Source organism: Chamaea fasciata, unplaced genomic scaffold (genome assembly GCF_029207755.1).
Source record: "Chamaea fasciata isolate MVZ Bird 193981 ecotype frontalis unplaced genomic scaffold, bChaFas1.0.hap1 SCAF_8, whole genome shotgun sequence".
NCBI classification, from domain to species: Eukaryota; Metazoa; Chordata; class Aves; order Passeriformes; family Sylviidae; genus Chamaea; species Chamaea fasciata.
Genome location: NW_027094093.1, coordinates 19,293,510 through 19,321,045, shown reverse-complemented (window position 1 = coordinate 19,321,045; position 27,536 = coordinate 19,293,510). Strand labels below are relative to the sequence as shown.

Here is a 27,536-nt window from a genome sequence, read left to right as displayed (position 1 = left end):
TCTATCATGATAACACACATGTTCCCACTCATGTCCCAAATAAAAAATGAAATTTTTTCAAGACTTCATTCCAACACCTCTTTCTCATGTTAAATGTATAACTATAAATACTGTATTTCAGACTCTAAAATGACTTTGCACTATTTGTTTTTCTGTTAAACCATGCCTTTTAAAAATTTATTGTCTCACATAAAATAATCATGTAATTTTTTTCCCCATTCACTAATCCCTAGCATTTAAAACAGTTTCTCAGTGTTTGTAAAGTTGAACACTTTTTCCTGAGAATATTTTGGGAAGGAAAATAAAACCCACCCACCTTAGAAGTTCAGCACACATTACATTCTCGGTAGTATATGTAAGTTGTTCTCTATACAGTTGTCATATATAACAAACTATTCAAGATTGGAGTCTCCAGTTTAAATACCATTTAAATTTTTTTTATATTACATTTTACTGTTGCTGCATAAAACCATTATGAGCATGTACTCTGGGGATCACACAACACCAGCCTTGTAAGCTCCTGTAAGTTGAATTTGCCAACCATAGCCTCTATAAATATGTGTGTATGCTTACACAAACAAATATGTAGTTTATTCTTCAAGTTTTTTAAAAAAAATTTTTTATTAATAGCACTGCATATCAGAGGTCCATATGGAACATCTTATGCTGTTAAGAATAATAAAATGCATTAATGTTTCCAATATGTTTTATAGGATGTTATCTTAGCATGTGACCACTGGGGTGGTAGCTCAATTTTACCACCTTTACACTTACGTTCCAAAGTATTTTCTTATATGATCATAAATCATCTCATAGACAAATTTCTTTTTAAGTACATGATACCTCCAAGAATACAATGCTAACTTTATTTTGGTAAATGAATTAAAATGAAAAATAAAAATAGCAAATAATAGAACTTTTGTATGTAAAAATAATGCTAAATGTACTATGCCAGTTGTTTAGATGAACTTACTCCAGGGACATCTGTAACTGACAAGGCAAGAAAAGAAAGACACCTGATGATAAAAGTTTTTAGAAAGCTTTCTTTGTACAAAGGCCATTGGTTATATTGATTTGGGAAAGTCCAGTGGTAGATGGTGGTGGGACTAAAATTGCCATTCATTTGTAAAAGCTTTTCCCCCATATTGTGTCTTGAGGTGTTATTTCAATGAGGTTTTTGTATAGTAGTATGGAGCAATATATTATATTTGCAGTTAAAATGTTCCTGCTTCAGATTTTGATAATTTATGCCTTGCCTAATACCTACAGCAAATGAAATGAATTGTTTTATTTGTTTACTGTGATTTGCAGGGATATTACTCCATGACAAGGTTACATTGACCTATCATTTCATGCATCAGCAGTTCTTCTATTGCACTGATTTGATGGCACCTAGCGTGTGAAAAAGGAGAAATTCACGCAGTGGACTGCGTTAGAATTCTAATAAATGGTGCACTTTCTGAAGGGCAAAGTAGGTTAAGGATGAGGCTTCCTGCCCTAGGCATAATTTCTGCGATATGTCAAATTTTAAGCTTTTTTCTTCCAACTTCTACATACAAATTTTGTACTTTGATTTTATGTGGTTCTGGAGGTCATGCTGTAGGTACAGTTGAGGAAAAATGTAGGTTTTTGTAGCTACTGTAGAGCATTTTTAGGTACTTGTGAAGTGCAATACACCTTTTGGAATTCACACTCCTTTCTGGAGGTACAATTCTAGATACTGTTGCTTCTCCTCATGCTGAAGGACTTCACCATTGTACAGTTATATAATGTCAAATAACCCTTCCTAATTACATTGTTTGACATCTGCTAGACAGAGGAAAAGGGGCTGCGTGGCTTACAGCTTCACTCTGTCTCTAGAGCTGTCTTGTTCCAACTTGCTCTCCTTGAATTCCAAACAATGGCTCAGTGAATCAGGAGGGGCTGTATCCTGGCTGTTCACTCCCAGGTAAGTTTTTAAACTCCTTTTATCCAGGGGTTGGGCCAAGGTGCCTGTTGTATGCTAGGGGTGAAATAACTGGTAGATCTTAAACATTTTAATAAGATGTACCAAATAAGAGTTTAAAATCACTCTAAAGATGTCTGGTTCTTAAAAATAGAAGCTTAATTTTCCATTTCTCTAATGACAGAGTAGACTTTAGACACGTTTTAAAAATCTCTGCATGTTTGTTCCATATTGCTTTGTTGTGGTGATCTACTAGGACTACAGAATGAATTTGTAGTGATGGGGTTTTATTAACAGTGGAAAAGCAAGGGCATCAAAAATTATAACCACAAATTCTAGAAAGTCTTAAATGCTAAAGAGCATAATTGTTGGATTCATGTGGTTTGCTTACTGAAGAATCCCCAGGGAAATTCATTTAAGCACACATGTAAGTTTTAATGATCTCAGTAGGATGTAAGAACAAACTGTGGGTGTTTGCATAATCAGGTAGATCATGAGCTGTGTATCAGTGTTTTGCTGGATGGATGGATAACTCCTAATAGTAATAGAGACCCCAGAGAAGGAGCCCACCTCAAGAACTTGTAGGAAACCCTATTAAAGTCCTCACTGCTTTCCTTTCTTTTTGTTCATTGCATTTTTTCTTTGTTTAAATCAATATTAATTAATTGTTTCAGTAATTGAAGTGAAGTAAAAACCTACTGTCCCAAGACTTCTTTAAAAGAAAAGAAAAAGGATGTTCTGTTTGTTCTGGTGTTCAATGTCTGTTCAGACAAATTCTGATAGTCTAATGTAAAGAAAAAGCCATGGCTGGTCTTTTGTTTTGTCATTTCATTTTCTACTGGAGACAGTTGTTTAGAAAGGACAGAGATCCAGAGGGTAAGCATCAGCTTAGTCCAGAATCTAATATACCTCTCTTTTGTGGCAATAGATTGAATGATGTTTTACATTCCATTGCTTTGAATTTTCATGCACTAAATTATGTAATTCCAAAGTTTCAGGCTATATACTTTTATGGATTTTTGTTGAAGTTGGTGAAAATTTTCACTATCTCAGGATTTAAATAGTACCATGAATAGAAAATTGATGCTTTTTCAAGTTAATGTCTTTATTTTGGAAGCAAAAAAAACAAAATGAAAAATTATGCATTTAGGGGCCAAAAGGTAAATGATTTAAAATTTGCTATTATAATACTATTTGCTTTAAAATACTCATTACTTAATCAGGGAAATCAAACCAAGCATGGTGTTGAATAGTTTGATAATGTATACTTGAAGTGGAAATTTAAAAAAATTTCACTGTAAGCTTCAAGTCAAAGAAATTTTCAAGTTGAGGAACAAAATTCTGTCAGGTGAGCCGAATTATGAAACAACTGGTTTGAATTTGCTTTTCAGTAGTTCAAGCACAGTACCATGGTAATATGTCTTTGGTTTTGCAGCTGATCTATTACATGCTTTTTAAAGCAATTAGAGCTCAATAATACAACAATTTGTCACCCAATTAATTTTGAAAGACTGGAAATGCATGGATGAACTGTTTAACCTGTGGTTCACTTGGCACCACTGTAATTTAGATCAAATGAAACATAGTATTGGGTAAGCTATATTATGGGAACTCAACATCTTCATGTTCTGTGACCTGTCCTTTAATATGTTTTTATATTTCTCTTATAACTATAGGTGAATGTGTAGATAAATAAATACTACATGTCTTTGTTTTGTGTAGAATGTTTAAATTCATTACAATTAGAACCAGTAGTTGAAAAAACGTTTGTGAAAATGTTTCTCCAGAGACCATTCTGTGCCCCAGTGTCCTGGGTTGTAGTGTAGGATGTGCACAAAGTATTCTATCACCATCTTCATGAACTGTTGAATCCAATTTGAGCAGTGCTCTTCCCGGGCCGCCTCCCTCTGGGCCGTTATCTTCTGTTAATGGTCCATCAGATGCCTTGCCCATGACTCCTAGATTACTCCCTCCGGCAGTTCTCTCTGTTTAATGGGCCATCAGGGACCCACTGCAGGACTCATCATCCCATTGTGAGATGCTCTTCTCAGGGGGAGGAACCAAACATTCTCACCTGGATATAATCTGGGGTTTGGGACAGTACAGGGGGCCCTTACCCACTGGATTCCCAAAGGACCAGAGCTACCAGACCTTTCTACAGGATCACTGCTTCAGGAAGACTAGCTCATCTGGACTGCTTCCATCACCCTGCTCAGGTTGTATTCTGACTCTGTCAGCTCTGTCAGTGGTCTTTTGAATTATTACATTTGTTTTATTTTACCTTTTTTTTCTTTTCCTTTCCTCCTATTAAATTGTATTTCTGACTTGGAGCCTCTCACTTGTTTGCTTTCAAACCACTACATCCAGCAACAGCAGAAAGTGTATTAAGGGCACTAATGTGTGCAGACTTGTGAATTGTATTACCTTTACAACTTGGAAGACTTAAGCACTGGAGCTAAAATTGTTATAAGGCTAAGAGAAACCTATGGGCATGTCAAATATAAACCAGGTACTATGTGCTTTTTTATTCTTCTGATTTTGAGGTCATACATGTATATGTCCTGTTATTTCAGTGCATCAGAATGCTGCTTCATTACAAGGTTCTGCTCCTCCTTGGGAGTCACAGTATGAGGGCAATTTCAATATAAGTGATGTACTGAGACCTAATTTCCAGAATTTCTGCACTTGTATGCGCAGGAAATGCTAACTCAGATTTTGGTAATTTTGAAAAGAGCTGTATGAATTGTAGGATAATATAATAGAATCATAGGATAGTTTGGGTTGGGAGGGACCTTAAAGACCATCTAGTTCCAACCCCCCTGCCATGGGCAGGGACACCTTCCACTAAACCAGGTGGCAACAAGTTACGTGGAAACTGTGGCCCATCATCAGTTGAGCAAAAACAGTATTTTAGGAGTATTGGACTTGATAAATTCCTCTGCACCACTTGAACAAGGGAAAAACAGCATGATTATATAAAACTCTGTAATCTACAAAACAGTGTTATAGTTTTGAGTGGCAGAAGTGCTGCCTTAAAATAAAAGCACTGCTTCCTGAAAATTGTTGTGATTTTTATAGCCATGACATTAATGAAATAGCTATTAAGAGTATTTTAGCTGAAAAGCCTTGCCTGACATCTTTGTGAAAATACTTATCTCCAATGACAGTCTCTCGTCTAGATTTGGAGATGAATCAAGCAACTCTGTTGAATAAGTGCCAATTGTGAAATTGATCAGAAAATCTACATAACTGATAAGATTGTGACTTGTACCAATTTAATATTAATTAATTTTAATATTAATATTTATAAAAGTTATAGACTGAGATGGCATGAACTACAGTAGTAGCTGCCACTGTGGTGTGAAGTATTCGTTATCAACTGGAAAGGTTTGAGTTTACACTCCTGAGGAGTTTGGTCTCTATAAGAGATTATAAGACTGAGACTCCTTGAGCAAATTTACCACAGATATTTAATTGTTTCTCTGGACACAGCTAAGCTTCAGAAAGAACAAAAGGATTATTTTCTAGACATGGATAAGAGATAAGGAAACCAGCTGCTTTCCAGAGAGAAGTGGAATTAAATTGAAAGGAGTGAAAATGATCAACCTCTTTGGGGTTGTGATTCCTGAATTACTAATATTCATTTTAGTGTCCCCATCATTCACCTCCTATTGCTTGTTTTTGAATTTGCTTTTTTTTCCAAGAGAAAACAATTTGCAGAAAAACTGAGTGAATTCATATGAATGCTTTTACTAATGATAGGGAGAAAACATAGGCTGGGAGTCATTCTTCCTACTTCATAAATATGCTTATTTTTCTGGTCTGGATTTAAAATGGGAAAATGATTCAGATATGCTCTTGAGAGTCAAATTCCCCTTTAGTAGAGTATCTCAAGAATAGATCATATATTTAAACTCAAGCTGGTTTACATTTGATACTAATATCTTTGCCATTTTTAATGCAGACATCTATGTGGGATGTCTGCCATATGTATTACCTCAAATCAGTTGGTGTCCACATGGTGAGGACTAAGTGAACCATGTTACAATGCAGAAAGAAATAGATAATAAGTTCAAATAGTTTTAGAAGTTTGGATATCCATTGGCTGGCATTCCTGTATAAAGGTATGCCTCTAACTTGATAGATAGTGCTGTTCTTTTGTTTTAACATGGTGAAAAAGTACTTTGAGCCATGCTGCTGCAGGTAAGGCTTGTACCCAACTCCTACTTTATTTATTTATTTATTTATTTTTAGATATTAATAATTTTACTGTACAAAACCTGCAGTTATATGGCTGTGGAGAATTGAACTGAATGTAACTACATTGAGTAAAGTTACCTAATGAAAACCAAACACAACTAATGTGCTGTTCTGGGGTCGGCAGAAGAAAAGATATACAATAAACATATTTTATTAAACATGTGAGTACATTAAAATTTAGTATTGCTTTTCACTGCAGAAATTCTAGGGCCTGGTATTAATATTTCAGACTATATAGTAACCATTTCATGCTATAATTTTAACTGTGTATCTTTCTTTTACCTTAGAGTAAGAAAAATCTCTGTTCACCAATAATGTGTCAAAATGTTATTTAATGAAGTTTATAAGTCTCAGAGAAATAACAGGTTAATATTCTCATGCTTGAATAGGTGTGCCCATATAAAAGAACTTCCATGGGTTTGTTCCTGCCTTTAGCTGAAGTAATATCTCTGTGGTGTGTTATTTTCCTTTCTGTAAGTCCTGATCCAGATCTTTTTTCATAAACATGACAGAGAATGCTGATCAAATACATGTGCCTCTTAACAGGGTTAGTTTTGCAGGGCCTGTTTCTTTGTTTAACCCCAGCAGCACAGAGAACATGAAATCACAGGTTTTGAGAATAATTACTTGAAGAGATCTTCCTGTGTTGCAGAAGTGCCTTTCAGGTCTCCAGTACTTCACGTTGGTCCAAGGTACAGTATCGTGGTATCTCAGGGCATTCCTGGAGTCCCTGTCATTACCAGTGTATTCTTGTTCTTCTGTAGAGAATTAATGCACAGTGAAAATGAAGAATAATTGTTGGGTGTTAAATAGTTTTTGAAAGGAGTTTGCATCTTTTGTGCTCCATTAGTTGGCTGGTTGGCTGGTTAAAATATGCATTTTTAAACAGACTGTTGACCAAAGGCCATTTTAAAGTAGCAGATCAATCTGTAATGCCTTTACTTGAACAAGAATTTCTTAAAATCCTCAGGAGTTATCCTTCACCCACCTGGATCCCCTGCTGTACCTTAGGAGGAGCCTATTCACTCATGCAATCTTGCCTACTGCAGCTGCAGTCTGTTGCAGCATTGTATAGAGCCTGCCTCCAGCAAGTAGTTGTTATGTTAATATCTGACTACACTAATTTACACCAGTACACAAGCCAGATTCCATGTCGAACATTTCAGATTCTGGAGAAGGAAAGATTCTGGACTCTTTAACATTCTAGAAAAGCTACATGCTGTTCAGTTCTTGCAGTCGTCAGATCCCTAAAGCCCTTGGAACAGAATTTTTTCTAAGGAAGAAACCAGTGGAGCACCTTTAATTTTTTCTGTATGGCATGACTAGCTTGAGTGTGGTTATCTGACAAATCTTTCAGCATTTTTCCTAGCTCATGTTACTTTCAGTGTGTTGAGACATTTGTTTAAACAGATTAATAATCTCTGAAGAAAAAAGTTGACTGATAGAAGAATGTTGAGGAGTGAAGTCCTAAGTTGGTGTTCTGTCATTGGTGGTCTCTCTGTAGCTGGAGAGGAAGGCAAGTGGCCTTGTTATCTGTCCTGGGGAGAACAGAGCTGTCAGAAACCAGAGCATGACGCATTGTACTGTCTTCAGATCCCTTCCTACACAGTTCCTTTAAACTCTAGCAAGGGTTAAGTATCCCTTACGGTTATGAAGAGAGAGGTTATGCTTGATTCACTGCTCAGAGCAGTGCTTCTCTTTATGTCATGCTTTTAAAAACTTTGTTGTGGCTAAACTGTTAAAGATAGCATGGCTAAGTTCCGTCTCTTGTTCTAGTGCTCTGTTGCTAATGCTGCCCCAGATGACAGCGACTCTGTTTTTTCCTGTGGTTGTCTTTTTCAAGTACAGCTATCAGAATATGATCAAGAGAAGTTAAGAGCATTAGGTAAGTGTGTGCTTGCAGAGGAGTTTTGAAAGGCCAAAGTAGACAAGATCTTATTACAAAAATAGATGGGAATATGTGACTTATGTGACAAATCTTATCTGATTTTTCTGTCTGGGAAATGTCTTCCATTTGAATTACCTCTCTCTTTATCTGGGAGAAGTGGTTTTTTCCTGAAAAATGCCCCTCAATATTTTCATAATCTTCTATACTTGTACTGAGTAGAGAGGCCTGTGTAACAACTGATTGTTTTCCTTAAAGTTCATGCACGCTTTTAAAACCTCCAAATAGGAATCTCTTAGTTGTAAAGATGCAAATGAAATCCACTCAGAATAGGGAAGATTAACACTCAATCTAACAGAGAGAAGGGATTTTTTTTTTCTTACCTGTCCATCTGTTTTTTCTAGTGGACAACACGTATCTTGGTAGACAAGAACATATCCGTGTACTTTTGAGTACAATGTGCTAGTTGTCCATCTTTGTAGCTGTTCTCACCATTCCTGCTTGTGTCTCTGTGCTTTGATTGCCCTGTGTTAAAAATGTATTGTTGGTGCTTTGCTTAAACCCCTTGTTTTTCAATCAGCACTTAACCTTCTATATTGGAAACAATTTTTGTTTCCATTTCTGTGGTATTGTAGCTAAAGAGAAACCAGAAGAAGGAAGGGTTTCAAATGCAGTGCTGCAGAAAGTCTGATATTTGACTAGTACTGATGGCTATCCTGGGCGAACTAACAAATTTGTCAGGGCTAAACCTGACTTATCCACCACAGAGGAAAGAGGGGGGGAAAGGGGAGAAAACCAAACCAAACCAACAAAAAAAAAAAAAAGGCACCCAAAACCAACCAAACAAAAAACCCCAAAGCAACCAAACAAAGCAAATGAACAAAAAAAGCCTAGCTAAGATCACAGCTGTAATGATCCTGAAAACTTTTGGGACTTGCAAAGCCCATACCTGAAACTGAGTTATGATTTGAGAAGTTTTTTGGGCTTTTTAAGTAGCAGAAAAGCCCATGCTTCTTATTTCCTGAGGATTATTTATGAAATATGCTTAATTTAAACAATCGTGCTAAAGAATCCCAGAATCCAGCTCTCCAAATTTGTTCTGAGATTGGAGAATCAAAGTGCATGATCTCCTCCAGCAGCCTTCCTGAAACTGCTGGATGTTCACAATGTAAAATGATGCCCTCCTATGGGATAAAAACATATAATTCAGTGATTTGTAAAAATTTAATATCATAAGGGGAAATATATCCAGGCATTAGCTGTCTTGGCTCTACAGGATTCCTGGGGGAGGTGGGAATTAAATAAATTTCCTTTCAGACACAGGGTAAAATTGCAATCTCCTAAAACTCTTAGAGAGTGGACTTCCTGGGTGTACCATCACTTCTGTTATTTTTTCAAGTTACAATCACAGTTACCTAGCATGAATATTTTTGTTTGATCCATCCAGATAAAGAAGGTTTTTCTTTTGTTACAGCTTGGAAGTAAGGGGATTCTTTGTTTCTTTCCATGTTTGCTTGGGGGTATTAGGAGTGGGGTTTTCCACTGCTGTTTTTTCAGGAGGTGGGTTGTTCATTGGGATGTTTTTCAGATGAAGCAGATCAAAATGGACAACAAGACATGCCAGCATGGATCAGGAAGGGGACGTCCTGAAACAAGAAGCCACAAAGTATGTAAAACAGTGTGCTTCAGATTAGACTTTTCTAAATGCCCTTTATCACAGCAGTGCTGAATGTTCTCTTTGGCAGTGCGTCTTGAGCTGTCTTTGAAACTGGAACGATATACATGACCCTTAAATATGGACCAGTTGGGTGCATCAGTGCTGACTGTTCATAAAACCCAAAGCAAACATATCTTTCATCTTCAATTAATTTTTGTCAAGTGACAGAAAACAGAAAAAATTCATTATCTGTAGAGTGGGAGTATAAATCCACAGTCTTCACCAAATTTCCATTTGTAGAATTTTCTGGATGGGGCCAAATAACCAAAGCACTAATTTGTTTGGGGGTTTTTTCTTATTTTTTTCTCTCAACATGTTCCTTGTTTTGTTTTGTTACAGATATACAGTAATTTATTATCTGTATTTTTAAGTACTGAAGATGATAGCCAGAAAAGTTTTGAAACACTTCTTTTTGAACAATTTTTCATATTTCATGTGTCAAGAATTAATGAAATTTATTATTTTAATTATTCCATTCTGTCTAAGATACAGGTAAAGTAGACATTTTTTATACCAGAAAGGGGGGGGGGGGAGGGGGAGATACCAGATGTAATAAATACATTTCATATTAATGTACTGGATTACAAATTATAGCTGTATTATTAAAAACAAACACAAATCACATGCTGCAAAGACAAAAATAGAAACCCACAAGTCCAGAAACATCACAGATGTTCTGTGTACCTGTTGTTGTATACAGTTTCAAGGAAAGAGCCTTTAGCAGGTTGGGGCCTGCTAAAATATTAATAGTCCACACAAAATGGCAATTAAAAGGCAACATAGGGCATTCATGGAGGGAATGCCCCACAATAATAATAATAATCACCAGAAGTCACATTTACTGCCTTGCCTGCAGACAAATGCATATGTAACGTCACTATAGTTCAGAATATGAAGAAACAAGAAATGTTATGGCACGGGGACTTATTCTCTGATTTGTGTTTCCATTGTCATGCAGTTACATTGTGACCTTACATGGTAGGCAGGAGGCGCTCATCTTTCTTAAAATATTGTAGGCAGCTCCAAATTGAGTGACTTTTCGAATCTACAGGTTGCAATACAAATAGTATTTTTTTTTCTGGTTGACAGTCATTGTTTGTATATCCACAGCTATAAAAACTACATAATTAATTAGTCTTTGTTGCTAAAAATACTTATTGCATCACGTTCATTCCTTTGCCCACTCAGGGTATTCAAGATTCATGTTTTAGTGTGTCCAGTTTGTGGCTGGAGGTGAATTCAAGAAATACCCCATGGTCTGGCTTTTTAAAGTGAGTTCTAACTGATGTGCTGCTTACATGCTTCAGCTAAGGGAATTCTATCCCTTCATCCTACTGCCCTGCTGATACCGTGCATCAGTGTTTTTTCCGGTGTGTTTCACGTTCTCAGTAAACATCTGGATTCAAAGTAAAGCCCAACTCTTCTGGGTCCCCAGCTGCGAAGAGATTCTCTGTAACCTGCGCCTAGAGTGCGCGCAGCAGTAGCCTCAGGGAAGGGCCGGTCACAAGCCAGGAGGCAACAGCAGACTGCTCGAGCAGCACAGCTGCAGGGGAAGGCTTTGAACTCTCTCGGTGAAAGCGGCACATCTCTGAGTGCCCTAGCCTGGGCGCATACACCTGGCAAGGGTGTTTCAAAGATTTCAGTTGGTGTGGCGGGTTCTGAATGAAGCCGCTGAGCTGTAGTGGCTCGGGTTTAGGTCGGGTTTTCAAGCTGGTCGGTCGCAAATAAGAGTTAGCAAGCGTTTCCAGGCGTGCTGTACAGCCACGCTGTAGATGAGCGAGGGAGGGAGCCGGGGAGCCCCAGGGTTTGCTGCTTTCCCCTTGCCGGGGCCGGGACGAATGGATCGTGGCGAGCTCGGGCTCGGAGCAGCCGTGGCGGCGGCCGGGCGGGCTCTGCGCGGGGCTTTGCGGAGCTTCTGGGCTGGAGGGGCAGCGCCACCCAGAGGGGCCTGAGCGGGGAGCGGGGCCGGCCGCGGTGAGGTTCGCTCTCGGCATCCTCCTGCACGGCCGGGAGGGAGCCAGGGCTCCGCGCAGCGCCCGGGCCGTGCGAGGCCGCTGCCCCGGGCCGTGCGCCGCTCTCCCCGCCGGGGCGGCGCGGCCGGGCGGGCCGGGCGCTGTCCGCGGTGCTGAGCTCAGGCGCCGCCGGGCCCCTCGAGGTGCTGGGAGGAGTCGTATTTCCAGCGAGCCGCGGAAGGCTCGCTGGCCTTCACTGTCTGGCCTTAGATTCTACGAGGATGCAAATATTTATGTTAAACCGTGTCTGTTTACTCCGGACACAAGCACTTCTGGAAAGCCAGAAGGGAAGGAATAAGCGTGTCGGGCATACACCCGGCTGGGTCACGTCTCACGGTGACTGATGGCCTGGGGGTTCTTCGCGTGGTCTTTCGTTGACTCTTTGTACTGCAGTCCTGCCATGACTTCCTCTGAACGTTTGCTTACTTTTGCAAAGACAATTAATTTCTCACACTCAGCGCTGAGCAAATGTTTTGCTAGGTTGGTTGAAACCAGCTTTAAAATTATAGTCTAGATATGAGGAAAGGTGGTGTCAGATAGGGCCATTAGTATCTGTAAAGCTATGTTTGAAAACTAGCCTTTGTGCTGTCGGTGTTTTTGTTACACATCCAGTTCCTAGAAAGTAAGTGTGCTCGACAAAGCAGTCATCTGGCTACTTGATGCTGTCAGTCGGACGGTTTCCTTTACAAAACGGGCTTGTAAGTTATTGCTTTTCCCTCGAGTCCTTCAGAAAGGACACAGCCCTGGTGCTCGTTGCGCTGCCCAGCATCTCCTGCACAGGATGAAATTCTCTGGCTCCATCGGGCTGTTTCCCCTCCTCTCGTCTCATTGCAGATTCCTTCCAGCCCCTTACGTGACATCTTTTGGAGAAGGGTTTGGTTTAGGCATCTGCGTTGCTACCGTGGCATGCTGGAATACAGCACCGCGGTCACCGCCACAGAATGTTGGCTAAGCGTTTTCGGGGAGTGGATGGAGCAACGCAGTCACGGGGTTGTCAGGGGTACAAAAAACTTGTTGTCTTAATGCTTCTGGTTTTAGCAAAGGGATGTCTGGTATTAAGTTGTAATCTAATGGCAGCACGGAGGGCAAGTCACAGGCGCCCCGGTGTTCCCCTGCAGCGGTCCCCGTGCCTCTGCCACCCTCTGGCGGGGAGGAGTGGAGCAAGCCGCGGGAACCGCGGGCTGAGCCAGCGGGTCACATCAGACCCTCGGCGCGGCGAAGGGGGGGACAGGGGGTGTTGCTAAGCTACAATTCACACCAACCCCGCCTGGCACATTCGAGTCCCGCACCATGCTCAGGGGAGAGCCGAGGCGGGAGTTCGGCCCCGTCGCCTCAAACGTGCGCCCATGTGTGCGGTGCCTGTTAGCACAGCTGGCGACCTCGGGTCAAGCCGGGGCTGCCTAGGGAAAGCCTCTGGCTGGCTCTGTCCGCCCGAGGGGCTCGCACGACAGAACCGCCTGCTTGGGGTGCCGCCCCTGCCGCGGCTGGACAGCCCCACCCGCCGCGGGAGTCAGCCCCGCCGCCCCGGGTCTGAGCAGAGCAGCGGCAGCAGCCGGGGCCGGTGGGCCGCCCTTCCCCGCCCCAGCCGGCCGCCCCAGTGGTCCCCAGCCCCCGTGCGGAGCGACGCGGAGGCGGTGGCGGCAGTCCTGTGACTCATGCCTGCGTCGAAGCAGATCAACCGGCGATTCACGCTTTTAAAAAAGCAAATCCGAGCACTTCTGGAAAAAAAGGTCATCTCGCATTAAATTCCGCGGCGCGATTGGTATTCCGACGTCGTTTCTGGCAGAGTTTATAAGCGGCGGGTCGCTCCCAGGCTATAGTCGCCGTGCCAACCTGGACTACGGCAATAAGAGTGTCCGCTCGCCTCCTCGGTAAGTGTCCTCTAAACAGCATCCTTCTTTTTTTTTTTTTCTTTTTTTTTTTTTTTTTTCTTTTTTTTTTTTTTTTCCCAAGCTTTTGGGAACCTCTGGAGCATTTTTTCCTCCAAAAATCGGTTTTGGTCGCTGTCGTATGAATAGAGGAATAACGGTTTTTTTCATACAGCTACCGCCCTAGACATAGTGTTAACCTGTTACTTCACTTCCAGGCATTGTCTAGAAAATATCTTCTGCTTATGGCTGTTTTCTTTCTCCTCTTAAAACATTTAAATACCTGTTTTCCATTGAAATCGTTGATCCGTTGCGTTTACACGCGGGTGTAAATCCACCCAGCAGTGGAAATGGATCGGTAGCTACCGATTTGAAAAAAGCCGCTAACAAAGAAAGCGTTGTTTCGTTACCGCGACCTTCATTTTCTTTACAAGGGGAAGAAAATAAATCGCAGGTAGCCGTGGGGACAAAGAGACGAGCTGGGCACTGACCCGGCAATTCTCGATCAGCGACCCTGTATTGGTTATCGGAACACCGCGTCCGCCAGGAAAGAGCTGAACATCTGGCGAGGAGCGAGGGCTGGTCCTACGTCTTCCCTTCCCCAGACAGACATGCCTCTCCTGCCATTTGCGCCGCTAAGGCGAGCACGGGCACGGGAGATCGCTGGTTAGTGCTGGAGCACATACTGGCCCCGGTTTGCTGAAACATGCGTGTGCGAATACACACGTATGTGGCGCCTGTCATTGGACCTGGGCAAAACGCACCTTTGTGGTGGCGGGGTTTTATCTGTCAGTCCTTCCTGAATGCTTAGCCTGACGTGTGTTTGGTAAAGCCGAGAAGCGGGCTCTGTTTGGGATTGTAGGTCGTTTGGGCTGATGATTTCCAAGCTCGCTTTGCACGTTGGTCTCCATTTGATGCGAGCCACACAACTGCCCTGCTCAGTGGCCACCGACATAATTGCTATAGACTTCATGCTCTGCTAAATCCGTCATTCAGGCGCGGGGGGTAGCGCCCTGGAATCTGGCGAAGGGAAGATTTTGCTCTTCAGTCCGTCGAGGCATTTGCCCTGTTCGGCCGGTCCTGCCGCCGCCTCGGGACCTGCGCGGCTGCCGCCCGCTGGCGTCTGGACGGGACTCCGGTGCGGTGCTTCAGGAGACTAGACTACTAAACCCGCCTGTTCTTCCTTCCAGCAAATCCCTTGCTGCCCACCTTTCAGAGGAATATCGAGGAAATTCGAGCTCCGAGGACTGGGGTTTCTCTGAAAGGATGGCTTCCTCAGCTCCCTCGTCCTCCAACGATGCTCCGGATCCCGCCCCACCTAATTTGCGACCCACAAGTAGGTTTTAATATTTTCCTCGTTTTAAGTGTTTTGGAGGCTTTCTCCATTTAGGCTCAGACCAGTTTCGTAACGAAATGATACATCTGTGAAGCCCTGTTCCGCGCCATTAAGCAAGGTGCGGAAAGTGCTCTACACAAAGAAACCATCTTCCTACTGGGGAACAGGAGAGGTCGGTGCGTGGCGAATAAAACGCTGTGAGGAAAAGCCCGTCTTACTGGCCAACGTTGTCTTTATCTTGCAGCCACGTTTGAGAGGTGTAGACAATAAACTGACCTCCCAGGTGGACAAAAAATCGGGATGTTGGAAGAGGTGTGGAGAAAACGAATCCGTTAAAGGGCGAAGTTACACCAGGGTATCAAAGCGGGTGTCTCCCCGCTACGTTTTATAAATGCTAATGCTGCTGCTTCTTTTCAACCTACGCTGAAGCCTGTAATCAAGCGAAATTTGGATGCTAATTGCAGCTTTTCAAAGCGTTATATTCCTAATTGCTCTGAATTCGCCTTGAGTTATTGAGGTGTGAGTGGGAAGCAAAGGCAGCTGCAGGTGGATAGAGAATCAGTTTATAGCCCTGCCAGGCAGTTCAGACCGTCGCCCACATTAAAAAAAAAATAGTAATAAAAAAAGGGAGGCTCGATGCTATAAAGCATCAGAGACAAAGAGCGGGCAACAGTAAGAAATGAAAGGTTGTCAGGGACTGCAGAGCGGGTAATAGCTTTTACCCTGAAAGAGATACGAGGCACGAGCATCGGAGTCATTATTGTCATTATTCTGAAACTGGGAAAAACGGGGAGAGGACGAAAGGCAGCGCTGGGTCTTGTTGCAGGCGCTGCTGCCTTCGATTGAGGTGTCACATGCAGAAATCGAATTAATTGGTAACACGGCTAAAACTAAGATAACCGCTGGCAGCTGCACCCCGCCCTGCCCACACGGGCTCCCCGCCCCCGGGCACCGGCAGCGCCCCTGCCGAGAGGGCTCCTCTGCCCGGTCGGGAGTGCAGTGCCGCTTCCCCCGTCCCCGAAAGTCGGGCCACTGCCCTCCGTGCTTGGGTGAGCCCGTCCTCGTCCCGGTTCCTCTGAAACCTTCTCCTCTCACGCCCCGACGCCAGGTCAGGCTCCCCGCCCCCAGCCCGCGGGCTCGCGGACGACGGACGGGAGAGGCTCGGCAGTGCCCGTGGCCGGCGCACCCTCCACCTCGGTCCTGGGCTTCGTTCCTCGCTTCCCGTGGGCTCAGTTGGGGCCGACTGGGGCGTGTCCGAGCCACGACTCGAAGGCTGGGAAGCAGCCTGTTCCCTCGGTCCTAGTAGGGCCGTCGGCGGCCCGTCAGTCCGTCCGGGGCTCAATGATACGAGTCCAATCATCTAGTCAAATACTATTTTTCAACCAATTAATTCCTGAACTCTTTTGTGACCCCATTTCACGCCACTTTATTTTAAGCTGCTGCTTCCCTGGAGCCCCGCCAGTAAATGATGAGATGTCTGGTCCCAGGTGCCTTCTCCTCTCCTCTGGGCAGGCCAGCATGTCACCTCGCTGTCATCCGAGCCTCAGCTGCCCCCCGCCCAGGGCCGCCGGGCTCGGGGTCAGCCCTTTCTCACGGCCGTGCAGCCGTGCGGGGGGCCGGGGTGGGAGGCGGCGGCCGGAGAACCCCGCCGCCCCAGGGGAACAACTCTGCTCTCTCTTCCAGCTTACGACTCGTGGTGCGGCGTGGCTCACGGGTGCACCAGGAAGATCGGGCTGAAGATATGCGGTAAGTGCGGCCGTGCCTCCCCGCAGGACGCCCCCACTCCCACGTTGCGGCGCGGCCGGTCCGGCGGGGCAGCCCCGGCCCAGCCGGCCCTGCCTCGGGCGCCCCCTGCCGGCCGCAGCCGGCCCCGGCCCCGTGCCCGCCCCGGCTGGCGGCGGCGGCGGCCGAGGGTTTGTGCACCGGGGGAGCGGCGGCCCCGCTGCCCCTCCGGCAGCACTGGGGGTGCAGGCGCCGGGCGCTCCGGGCGAAGAAAGCGCTGGACCCGCCGGGGAGGCCGGCGGGGAGGAAAAGTGGGGGGCCGGGGGCCGGTTCGCCGCCTCTCACGGTCTGAAATTTTTCAACCTTATCTGACTAGAAAATACGGATCTCCTGGGGAAAAAAGATTAACGAGAGCCTTATTAAAGAGCAATTCGTCAGCTTGCTGTGCTGGTAAGATAGCGCTGGCAGCCAGTCAGCGCGCAGGCACATGAAAAGCAGAAGGGAAACAAATGCACAATCAGATCGCAACGTTATAGCAAGAGATTCATTTGCAGATAACAAGCTGTCTTCCTTCTCCAGACATCTCAGTAGCGCCTTCGCTTTCAGAGACTAACAGTCAAATCTTCATATGCTGATGGGGAGAATAATTCAGTTTAGCCCATGCCTCTTATGCATAGAAATTATTTTCCCTTTTCCCCTCTCTTTTTGGGGGATGGGAAATATGTCGTGGAGAAACTAACCTTTTTTTCGATGCAAAGGAACATTTAAACCTCTTTCCCTCCTTGCTCGAGTCAAAGTTCATTCATTCAACGTTTTGTCGCCTGGAAGTTTGAACGGGAAAAGAATCAGGGTGCTAATGTTTAGCGCTGTGTCTGTGAGAGATTTCACTGGTGGCCGCTGGCGACATTAACGAGTAGTCGCTTAGTTCTATAAATAGCTCCTGATCTGGGTTTAATGGACCATTTCCCTACCGGTCCCCTCAGTGGCTGAAGCGATGGGCATTTTCACCACCATTTTAATTTAGCCCGGCGAGCAGAACTGATAAAGTAAGGCGCTCTTAGGCTTGCTCCGTGTTGCCAGACTATGGGGATTAGAGAGGGACAGCGTAGCTTCTCTCAGTGAGATCAAATAGACTTGAAAATGAAATATCCCACCATTTTGGATTTGAGAAGGGCATAAGAGGGCGTAGTGAAGGCTTTGTGAAGGGAGTTCAAGACAAGCTGTATTTTTGGTTGTGGTTTGGTGCTCAGTTTTCCTTTACTGGCTCTTTTCTGTTTTACATGAAAAATATACTCTGAACAGTGAGTGACGCCGGTTTGGAATGCTCAGATTTGATCACGACCACTGTTCTTGCTTGTATGAGCCCTCCCATTTGAATCGAACACCTTCACAAAGGCATACAGGGAAGGTTGCCCATGGTAAACAGAGTGAAGTATTAAGGTTGCCAAGAATCCTAATTAAACACGCTAACCGAGTTGAGGTTTGACTGTTGCAGATGATAGTCCCTTGTCCTTACCTTTCACAAGACATCATTCGGGACCCTAAATATTGTATAGTCACAAATGCCCCTTGAATTTGTTCTTTCTGTGTGTATCACACTGAACTCGATTAATTTTGAATGCAAACTTTAAATAAGGATTGACATCAGAGAAAAGGCAGGTCTTTAACAATGAGTCGGTTCTTCCATCTGGGTTGTATATTACATGTTTGACATTTTCAATAATTACGTATCCAAGAGGTATGTCATTTCTTCTTAAATAACTGAGCAATTTAAAGATTAGCTTTTTTCCCCTTTTCTGGTTGAAAGCCTGAGAAGAGCGCTGCCGCTGCCACCACCCCCACCGTTCCCGACCCCTTCCCCCCCACCTTGTCTCTTCGCATATTCATTAAAAAAACCCAACCAACCAACCAATAAAACCACAAAAAAAAACAAAACAAAAAAAAAAAACCACAACAACAAAGGCAAAAAAAAAAAAAAAAAACACCAAAACAAACCCAAACAAACAACCTATTTCAAAGCGGTTTAATGAACTGTCACGGCGGGTAAAATATTGGCAGATTTTCCCCTGTATCTGGATTTGTATGCTACACACCCTGGCAATTGTTTTTGCTGGGACTGATCCTGCTAACATTTGCTTGGCATCAGTGAAAGTTTTCAACGTAGTAAAATTGTTCCGGTGCGTCTTCTGTTTGGCCTCGGCCAGCTGATGAGTCCAAGCCCAGCGAGCAGCGCGGGAGAGTGGGGCTTCCAAAGCAGCCATGCATGCCAGAAATTGGGCTCGTCTCCGGAGTCCTTGGGATTTATGCTGCCCAGCATGATTCCCGTAGGTGATGCTAAACACCCCGACCTCGGCGGAGAACCAGGATCTCCTGCAGCCGCCACCGACGTGCACCCCCCACGGCTGCGCTGCGCGCCGGGACCCGGCAGTCCTCTCCGCGCCTGGGAACATGAGCGTCCACCCAAGGCTGCGAGGCCGAGGGGGCTCACACATCTGCCTTGTGCGAGGCCTGATGTGAAATCACGCTGAATTTGTGGCCACGTTGCGCACCGAGGCACTCCCTCGCCAGTCTGGTGTCATTCGGCTTTTGAAAACTCGGTCTCTTAAAGCGCACGGATGAAAATGCAGCTGCAGGACGCACCTACTGCTGAGGAAGACTGAGCTCTCCCCTGCTCCAGGAGAAGCAGAGTGCACACTGTTTCATCCTCTGCTGCTCGCTGGAACGCTCCTCCACCGGCCTCGCTTTTCAACTAGGATACAGGGGAAAGGTCGGCTACAGTCTTGCGCTTCTCACCGGGAGGGGAAGGAGCCTTCGAGGGCCAGCTGTTACGCTTCTCTGCAACCCTGGTCGGCGCTGGGGAACGTCCCACACCTTCCCAGGGAGGAGCTCGGCAAATGACATGTTCCGGCGGCTCCAGAGCGGGGGCTGTGCCTGCCCCCCGGGCTCCCCGTTATACCGAGTCTCCAGGTCTACGAGACCCTGCCGTGGCCGAGGGACTTCAGCGAACGGCGCGTTACCTGAGGCCGGGTGGGCTGATGTCGGCCGACAGAGCGATGCTGCCTTCAGGCTTTTTTCGTCCTCCAGTCCCCGCCTGGAGCCTCCCCAGCTCGGCGCTGCCCCGCGGGCCCCACGAGGCGCGGGCTGACGGGCCCCGTGCGCGGCCGCTTCCAGCCCAGCTGATCCCCGCCGCCGGCTCCGGGCACGGCGGGCCCGCGGAGCCTCCGCGGGGAGCAACAGCCGCAGTCTTCGGGCAAGGACTGAGCTCCCTGCCCGCAGCGTCGCGTTAGGTCAGACCCTTCAGCGAAGGCACGGCCTCGCTAGGCGCGATGGGAGTTGAATCGGAGGCACCTGCAGTCTTTCTCTGATACTGAAGCGGTGCTCCCTCATTTCCCGACCTCTGAGGAACGCATGTCTGCACGCCGAGGGGAGCGCCAGTTGTGCGAGGAGCACGGCTCTCGAGGGGAGCGGAGCGCCGCTGTTACTGCAGACCTCACGGAACTCGTCCCACTTGAGCATCGCTACTGAGAGCCTACAAAAAAGACGGGTAGGGGAAAAGAAAAAGCAAAATGAAGCCCCAGGACCTGGTAAAAGAGTATCCATAATTCAGTGTAGCCTGCACCTGCCTCCATATCAGCTGCTCCTCCTAAAGAGCCGGCAAATAGCACTAGCTCTTGCAGGAGCTAATAATGGCTGCAAGAGCCATCAGAAACAGTAACAGCATAACTAAATATTATATATATATATATATATATATATATATATATATATATATATATATATATACGTAGACGGCTATTCTTAACTTATGCAGGAAGAGAGTTTCCCTTAAATAGTCTGTCTTATTCGTAAAAGCATCACAGAAGAAGACTAATCAGAATTAAAAGGCAAAACGTGAGGTGTTCACTGAAAATATGGCTCGGACAAACTTACCTGTGAGTGACCCTCCTGGATTCTGGTATGGGTGCCCGACTGATGCAGAAGGGCCCGCCAGCCGAGTGATCCGTTTTGATAGCTCTTTCCTGCCTGCCTGCCTGGCAGCAGGGAGCAATTGGCCCAGCAGCTCACTGTCGCTCCCTTTTCTCCCCCGAGATTCAGCCCCTATGCCTGCCCAGGGTGCAGGGGTCCCGTGTGGGCCGCGGATGGGCGCCCGACGGGAGGTGCCCACAGTCGTGGTCCGCCGTCCCGGCTCTGGAAGCAGGGACACAGCCGGAAAGCGGAGGGCGCTGAAGAGAAGCGGCGTCGGGGGACGTGGGTGAGCAAACTCAGGACGGTGTTTTTCCTCCCTGCTAAGCCCTCCTCTCCGGCGGATATCCCCAGCCGCGACAAGCCTTGGTTTCGATAGTTGCTTGTTTTAAAAGAAAAGGAAGAATAAGGGAGACCGGAGCCGCCGTAATGGCTCTTCGAAACATAACAAGCACGCTCGCTGCAACCTGGAAGGTCAAAATCCGATATTTTCCTTGATGACGAAAAGCCCGACACTACATGTGTTTTAGTGGGCATCACAGATTTAATAGATCAAATCCAGAAAATTAATTGTTCTCCCTGCCTTGTTAAAGTAGACAGATCTCATTACTCGCCGCGGACTCTGCATGGCTCCCGCCCCCATCATTCTTGGGGTGAATGGGTTTATTATCGCCGTGGCATATAACAGCGGCAGTTGTGTTCGGGTTCTTGGCGCCAAAGATGCGCTTCCGGTGAGAGCGGAGCGCTTAAAACCTCCGGGGATGATTACTGTTAGCATCAAAGCATCTTTCCAGGTGGAAAATCCGCATCAGTACTTACTGATAATAGGAAGGTGGGGTTATATGAGTGCTACTGGTATCCTCAGAGCTCTAGCACTCTCAGGACGGCTGCTCCAGAATGGCTGCTTGTTCTCATGCCTTTTGTGCGTGAGAGCACCACGAGGAGAACTGAAAATGGCCCTGATTTTAATCATACATCATTGCCCCTGTCTGCTAGGTCCATAAACTTCGCCTGCAGGCTGAAATAGCATTGACTCATCCTGAACTCTCTTCCAGTGGCTGATTACTGAAGTGGAATCTGTCTGATCGACTTAATAAGAATTTACCACTGCACTAAATGACGAAATTTTGTTTTTTGCATGGCTGCGTTTTTGCAGTTGATGGCATTTTGAACTCTCTCTCCTGGAGGCAAATAATCCCCATAAATACCCTTATTCCTGACCTCATTAGTCAGATCTAGAGCTAACACCGCTTTTAACTGTTGTCTAGAGAGCTGCTTTAGTTATTTCTAAACATGTTGGGAAGTGAGAAAACTCTGACCTGTGCACCTTGCAATAATGTAGGGTTCCTGCAAAGGACCAACAGCCTAGAAGACAAGGGCCGGATCGTCAGCTCTCTGAAGGAAAAGCAGTCGTCCAAGAGTCTGCTGGCGTGTGAGAACAGTGAGAAAGGATCCAGGTTCCGGCGCACCGAGACAGACTTTTCCAATCTGTATGCCAGAGGTAAACACTTTACAACTTCTCCTTGCTCCAGCTCAGGCACGTCCCTTAGTAGTCTTGCCCTCATCTCCCCTGGAAGTGCAGCCCCGTTCAGACCGTGCTCTTCCTTGGCTTTTTTTTGAAGGAAGCTCCACGTCTGTGTTTTTTGGGAGCTGCACTGGCGATGTATGTAAGCTGCCTGAAATGCAGTTTTACATACTTTGGACTGATCACCTGCAGCTCAGCTTCGGCGGTTCCAGTGGTTTCTCCAGATCCAGCATCTGGGAGGACAGTAATTTTATGGTTTTATCCTCCTTAGTAAAACAGTAATGAAGCAACCTGTGATTGCTGATACGGGGCTATTGCAAGAAGAGTGGGAAAGGGAAAGCAATTCCTTAGCGGGGTGGAGGTGGGGATGTTGCAAGATAAGGGCAGGTGCAGATTTTGGGTACTGTTTGCCCACAGGCGGCGAGTGCCTCTCACCGCACAGCCTCAGCGCTGCAGGGCGTGCTCTTGAGCCGGGGCGCCTTGGAGATACCTCTGCTGTTGCCGTGAGCGACCTAGGCTCGCCCATCCCCGCGGGGCCAGAGGGACCGGGAGTCTGCCCGGCTGCAGCCAGGCAGCGCTCAGGCCGCCGCTTCCAGGTCTTGGAGCGCTGCGGGCAGCCGAGACTGGGTCATCTCTGCTTCTCTCCCCCAAAGCAAGCGCTGACAGCTGGTTTATCCCACAGATTTGTTGCCCTCCAAGAATGGCGAGGAGCAGACCATGCAGTTCCTCCTGGAGGTCGTGGACATCCTCCTCAATTACGTGAGGAAGACTTTTGACAGATCCACCAAAGTGCTGGACTTTCACCACCCACACCAGCTCCTGGAGGGCATGGAGGGCTTCAACCTGGAGCTTTCGGACAACCCTGAGTCCCTGGAGCAGATTCTGGTGGATTGTCGGGACACACTGAAATACGGAGTGAGGACAGGTAGGTTTTTGCACGATACTCTGTGGCGAGTCCCCCCGAGACTTTCCTCAGGCTCACGGTGAAGAGAGTGTGACTGAGCTCACGGAGCTAAGCCCACACCCTCTCTGTGCCCGTGACTGTGCCTCCCTGCAGGCTCGGCTCCAGGGCTGGCTGCGGGCGCTGGAAATGTTTCTGCTCAGAAACTTCATTTGTTGATGACCATCCGTCCCCGCCGCAGAGGGCTCAGTGCTGTTTTTAGAGCACAGAAACAAGTTTTTAAGGCGTAATCTCTTTCACTTGATGAAACGCGAGCTGTCTGTTTCTCCGGGGAGCAATATCATTAGGTAAATGAGGGCATAAATGACACAGAATTTGCAATTTTTCTTTTTTATGTTCATCAAACGTTTAATGAAAAAGAGACTGAAATCCTAGGAATCATCAGTAAAGGAACCCTGTGGATTTCAGCCCATTACCCAGGAGCCCTGCCTGCCCAGGTTCTTTTGAATCAAACAGAAATCCCGGTTTGTAATCACTTCTTTTACTGGGTGAGCTGCAGCCGGGCTCTAGGGCAAAGTCAATGCTCTTTCAGGCTGTTTGGCCTGAAATATTTTACGTTGTATCCACAGAAATCTCGGCTGGCAACTAGCCCTGACCGTCGTACATACCCAAGCGGGTCAGGAACCGGAGCGTTAATGGAGCGCCTCGAGTTTCCCCTCCCCGGCCTTGCTCCAGCGTTTCAGGGCTGCTGAGCTCTGTCCGGCCGGCTGCCCTCTTCGGCACGGCTCGGCAAGGCTCGGTTAGGCACGGCTCGCCCGCAGCGGGCAGCGATGTCCCCGCGGGGCCGGACCGCTGTTTCCCGGCGGTCTCTGCCTGGGCAGCTGCGAGCCAATGGCTCCTGAAGGACTGGCCGCAGCTTTCTGCTGGGGTTAGTTTTGCAGCCGTGCAGACCTAACGCAGTGCCTTCAAGGAGCAAAATCTTGACAACAGGTGTGGCGGGTAGCGTTCTGTCCTTTTTCCTGTTTACATGGTGATTTGGTTGATTCAAGGGAGTCAGGAGCATTCTTCGATTTTTGTACTCTTAATGAAAGGGGAGCGTGTTTCACTCCCAAACGCGTGGGTTGTTGAACAGGTGGCCAGATGTTAACTCAGAGTGGCTGCTCCCTGTGTGCTTGCACACTTATTCCACTATTCATCGTGCTGCATGTCGAGCAACTTCCTTCCCTCACCCCGACCTCCCCTGGAGCTCCTGTGGGACCAGCAGGATGTGTCCGCAGGAGCAGAGAGGCAGGTATCCGACCGGACACCAGCTCTGTTCCAAGCGGTGTCTGGTGCTGCTCGGATTGTCTGACTGCCCAGGACAGGCATTCTGCTGTGGGCTCCTGGGGCTCACAGTCTCTCCCAAGGAGAAGCTCCTTTCAAAGTCACTGGGTCTGAATCCGCAGCCCAGCTTTAGGAGATCGCGGGCTCTTTAACAGCTACGGGAGGTCGGTGAAATGTCGCTTAAGATAACTTCCCAGTCAGTGTGTCCTGGAAAGCGAGAGAAGTGCTGATTTGTAAAGCAAGCAGATAAGACACGGTGGTATTTCTGGACTCTAGCCCCGAGCCGCGGTTTTCCCCGGGCAGAAGCAGCCCGGGTGCGGCGCATCCTCATCAGAAAGTGTCGCGATGTGGCAGCGCCGGCAGGCTCACGCCTCCTAAAGATTTCTGCTGACATCGCTCGGGGCAGAATCGCATTTATTTCTTCATGTCAAAAGATGCTCATGTTCCTAGTGTTGAACCGAATCCGACGAGACAGGGCCCCTTCAGGCGCCGAGAGCTGACCTCCCTTCTAGGGCAGGGCTGTAACCACTGTGCTATCTGCGTGTCCTTCCCCAGAGAGCAAAGAGGTCTAAATCGTGACACCTCCCACCTCCCCTCAACGCTCGCTATCAGTTGTTAGGAATTTCCTCTCTTCATGCTAGAAATAGACCCCCAACAGTCGGGATTATTGCTTATAGAAGTCGTTAAAGCGATTTCGGCTGAAATACAGGGATGTGATTTACTTCGCTTCAATAGCAAACTCTGTTTAAGGAGGTGAATTCTAGCTTATAAACCATGTGGTGAAAGGGCCCGAATGGAGGAGCTCTCCCAAGAGCCCTTCCCCCCGCTGCAGCGCTGGGACATTCTCGCCGAGACCCCGCGAAACGTCTCTCCTGTGTCCTTGTAGCTCGGGAAGAGACTGGCTCCTCCGCACCGCTCTCTCAGTCTCGCAGTCCCAGTTCAAGCGCTGGAGCCTTCCTCTCTTCCTCCATTTAAATGCAAACAGCGCCTGCAGCTGGAGGCTGTTACTGCCGACGGTGTGTCCCCCACTGTGTACTCCCCGCCCGAGTTCACAGCACGACAGAAGTCAGAGGAGGGCTCTGGAAACGGGCTAGCCCAAGCACTTGAGCAGGTCCCGGAGGTATTTACAGGCTCAGTCGATTCTGAGGTTCTCTCTTAAACGCGAATGATTCTATACAGAAGCTCCTATCAGAAATATTTTTTCACGCCTGTAATAAGACATCCATGAATGTTGGCTATCGGTCTTCCCATAAGCAGGACTTGCTTTGAAGGTTTTGCTGCAAGTGTTCTGAGTACAAACCTGTGATTATTGTGAAGCCTGAGAGATACTGGAAGAGTTTGCTCTAAGTTGCTCTCAATTCTCTTCGCAGGTCACCCTCGCTTTTTCAATCAGCTGTCTACAGGACTGGACATCATTGGCTTGGCTGGGGAGTGGCTGACATCTACTGCTAACACAAACATGTAAGCGGTGTCTTGTCACCAGTGTCAGTGACTGGTGCTTACACGGGCTGCCATTTATCGTGGTATATAGGTATTGTCACAGATATGAATGATTTTAATTTTTAAATGATGAATGTTACAGCTTCCAGAAAAATGTCTCATGTTTTTTCTTAATGTGTCAGTAATATAATGAAAATAGTTACATAAAACTGAATAGAAATGCAAATATCTGAGAGCACATGGTAAGTAAAACATGATTATTGTAATATAATAACATGAAATTACTTTTCTTCTTTTGGACCAATCTTCTCTATGTTTTTCTTTTTTTGGACCAATCTTATCTTCTCTATTTTTTTTTAAAGCTTTGTCTCTAGACTGAACAAGTTTGCAGCTATCCACTGTGTATCCACTATGCAGCTATGTTAACACTAGAAATGGAAAAATTTATTTTCTTCTCTACTGTTGACTTCAGAGATAGCAGGCTGGAGGCAATACCTTCTGTTTGTATGCTAGTGAAGAAGTGGCTTCTGGGTAGCTTCAAAATGATTAAAAATGTAACACTGAAAAATAATTTTATGCTAATGAAGGAATTAGTCTAAGGTCAATGAAGTCCTGTGTAAATGAATAAGCAGAAGTATAAAAAAAATAAAATTTGACATCTGAATGCATCAAATAAGAAACTTTTCCTAATTTTTATTGACCTCAAAGTTAATGAAAGCTAAATGTCAGTGTAAGATATTATGATGGATTTTTGCAACAGAGTGCAATTAATTAAAAAACTCAAAACAACAACACTAAACAAAAATACCCTCAAAAAAACCCCAAAAAAGCCCCAATCAAAAAAACCTCCCAAACCACTAAAAACCCACCAAACCTTCTAGTCAGTTTTTATTTATATTTTGAATTCTATATGTTCAAAAATGTGATAGGAGTCCAAGTATTCAGCAGGTAAGATTGCTCTTTTTCAGTCCTGTACCGATGGGGAGTTTGTTACTAATTGTCATAACATACAAAATATATCTTCAGATTGGAAAAAGAACAATATTTTCACTGGCCTGCATCTGTGAGTATATGGTTCATTAAATACAGCTGATGACTAGCAGCTCTATGTAGATTAGGAGCTGTGCCTATTACGTGACATTAACAATAAAACAAAATAAAAGCCTAAGGTGGTCCAGCCAAATCCAGCCTTCTCTTCGTAATAATCGTCTCAATTAGTTCTCTTTTTGCTGAAAATTGGTATGAGACATTCAGATTTAAAAGGCGGTTGGGAAGAAAGAACCCAGCAATATATATTTTCATTTTCAAACAAGTATTGCAAAGTGCTTTAAACTGCTTTGAAGCGCCTTTGTAGCAGCACAATTACAAGTGAAAACAATTCTGGTCACATTTCTAAAAAAACCTTTGCTTGAAGTTTTCTCTGTGACAAATATTTCAGTGCCACTTTTACTCGGCCCATTTGACTAACTTAGTTATCCCAGTTTAGTTACACTTTTGTAATCGATTAAATTACACAAATCTGATAGGACATAAAAGAATTCAGCTCTGTGGGAGACTGTGACAGGATAAAGAAATATTGACATCATTATTAATAACATTGCACTCATTTAGTCACTTCTTAAAGAGTCACTCCTTTTAA

At 45.8% G+C, this 27,536-nt stretch overlaps 1 protein-coding gene across 2 annotated transcripts in view; it reads left to right on the top strand.

Annotated features, from left to right (window-relative positions):
• Positions 1 to 13,527: 13,527 nt before the first annotated feature.
• The window catches only part of GAD1 (glutamate decarboxylase 1), a 33,733-nt gene continuing 19,724 nt past the window's right edge, over positions 13,528 to 27,536 (top strand). Inside the window, exons 1-6 of one of the 2 annotated variants that reach the window (XM_066189967.1) lie at positions 13,528 to 13,690; positions 14,878 to 15,023; positions 16,707 to 16,769; positions 22,051 to 22,209; positions 22,916 to 23,158; positions 25,828 to 25,918. In XM_066189967.1, the coding sequence (XP_066046064.1) occupies positions 14,954 to 15,023; positions 16,707 to 16,769; positions 22,051 to 22,209; positions 22,916 to 23,158; positions 25,828 to 25,918 (626 nt within the window). In that variant the 5' untranslated portion in view covers positions 13,528 to 13,690; positions 14,878 to 14,953. Of the gene's footprint in view, positions 13,691 to 14,877; positions 15,024 to 16,706; positions 16,770 to 22,050; positions 22,210 to 22,915; positions 23,159 to 25,494; positions 25,578 to 25,827; positions 25,919 to 27,536 lie in introns of those variants that run through there. The other variant, XM_066189969.1, reaches the window with a different exon arrangement.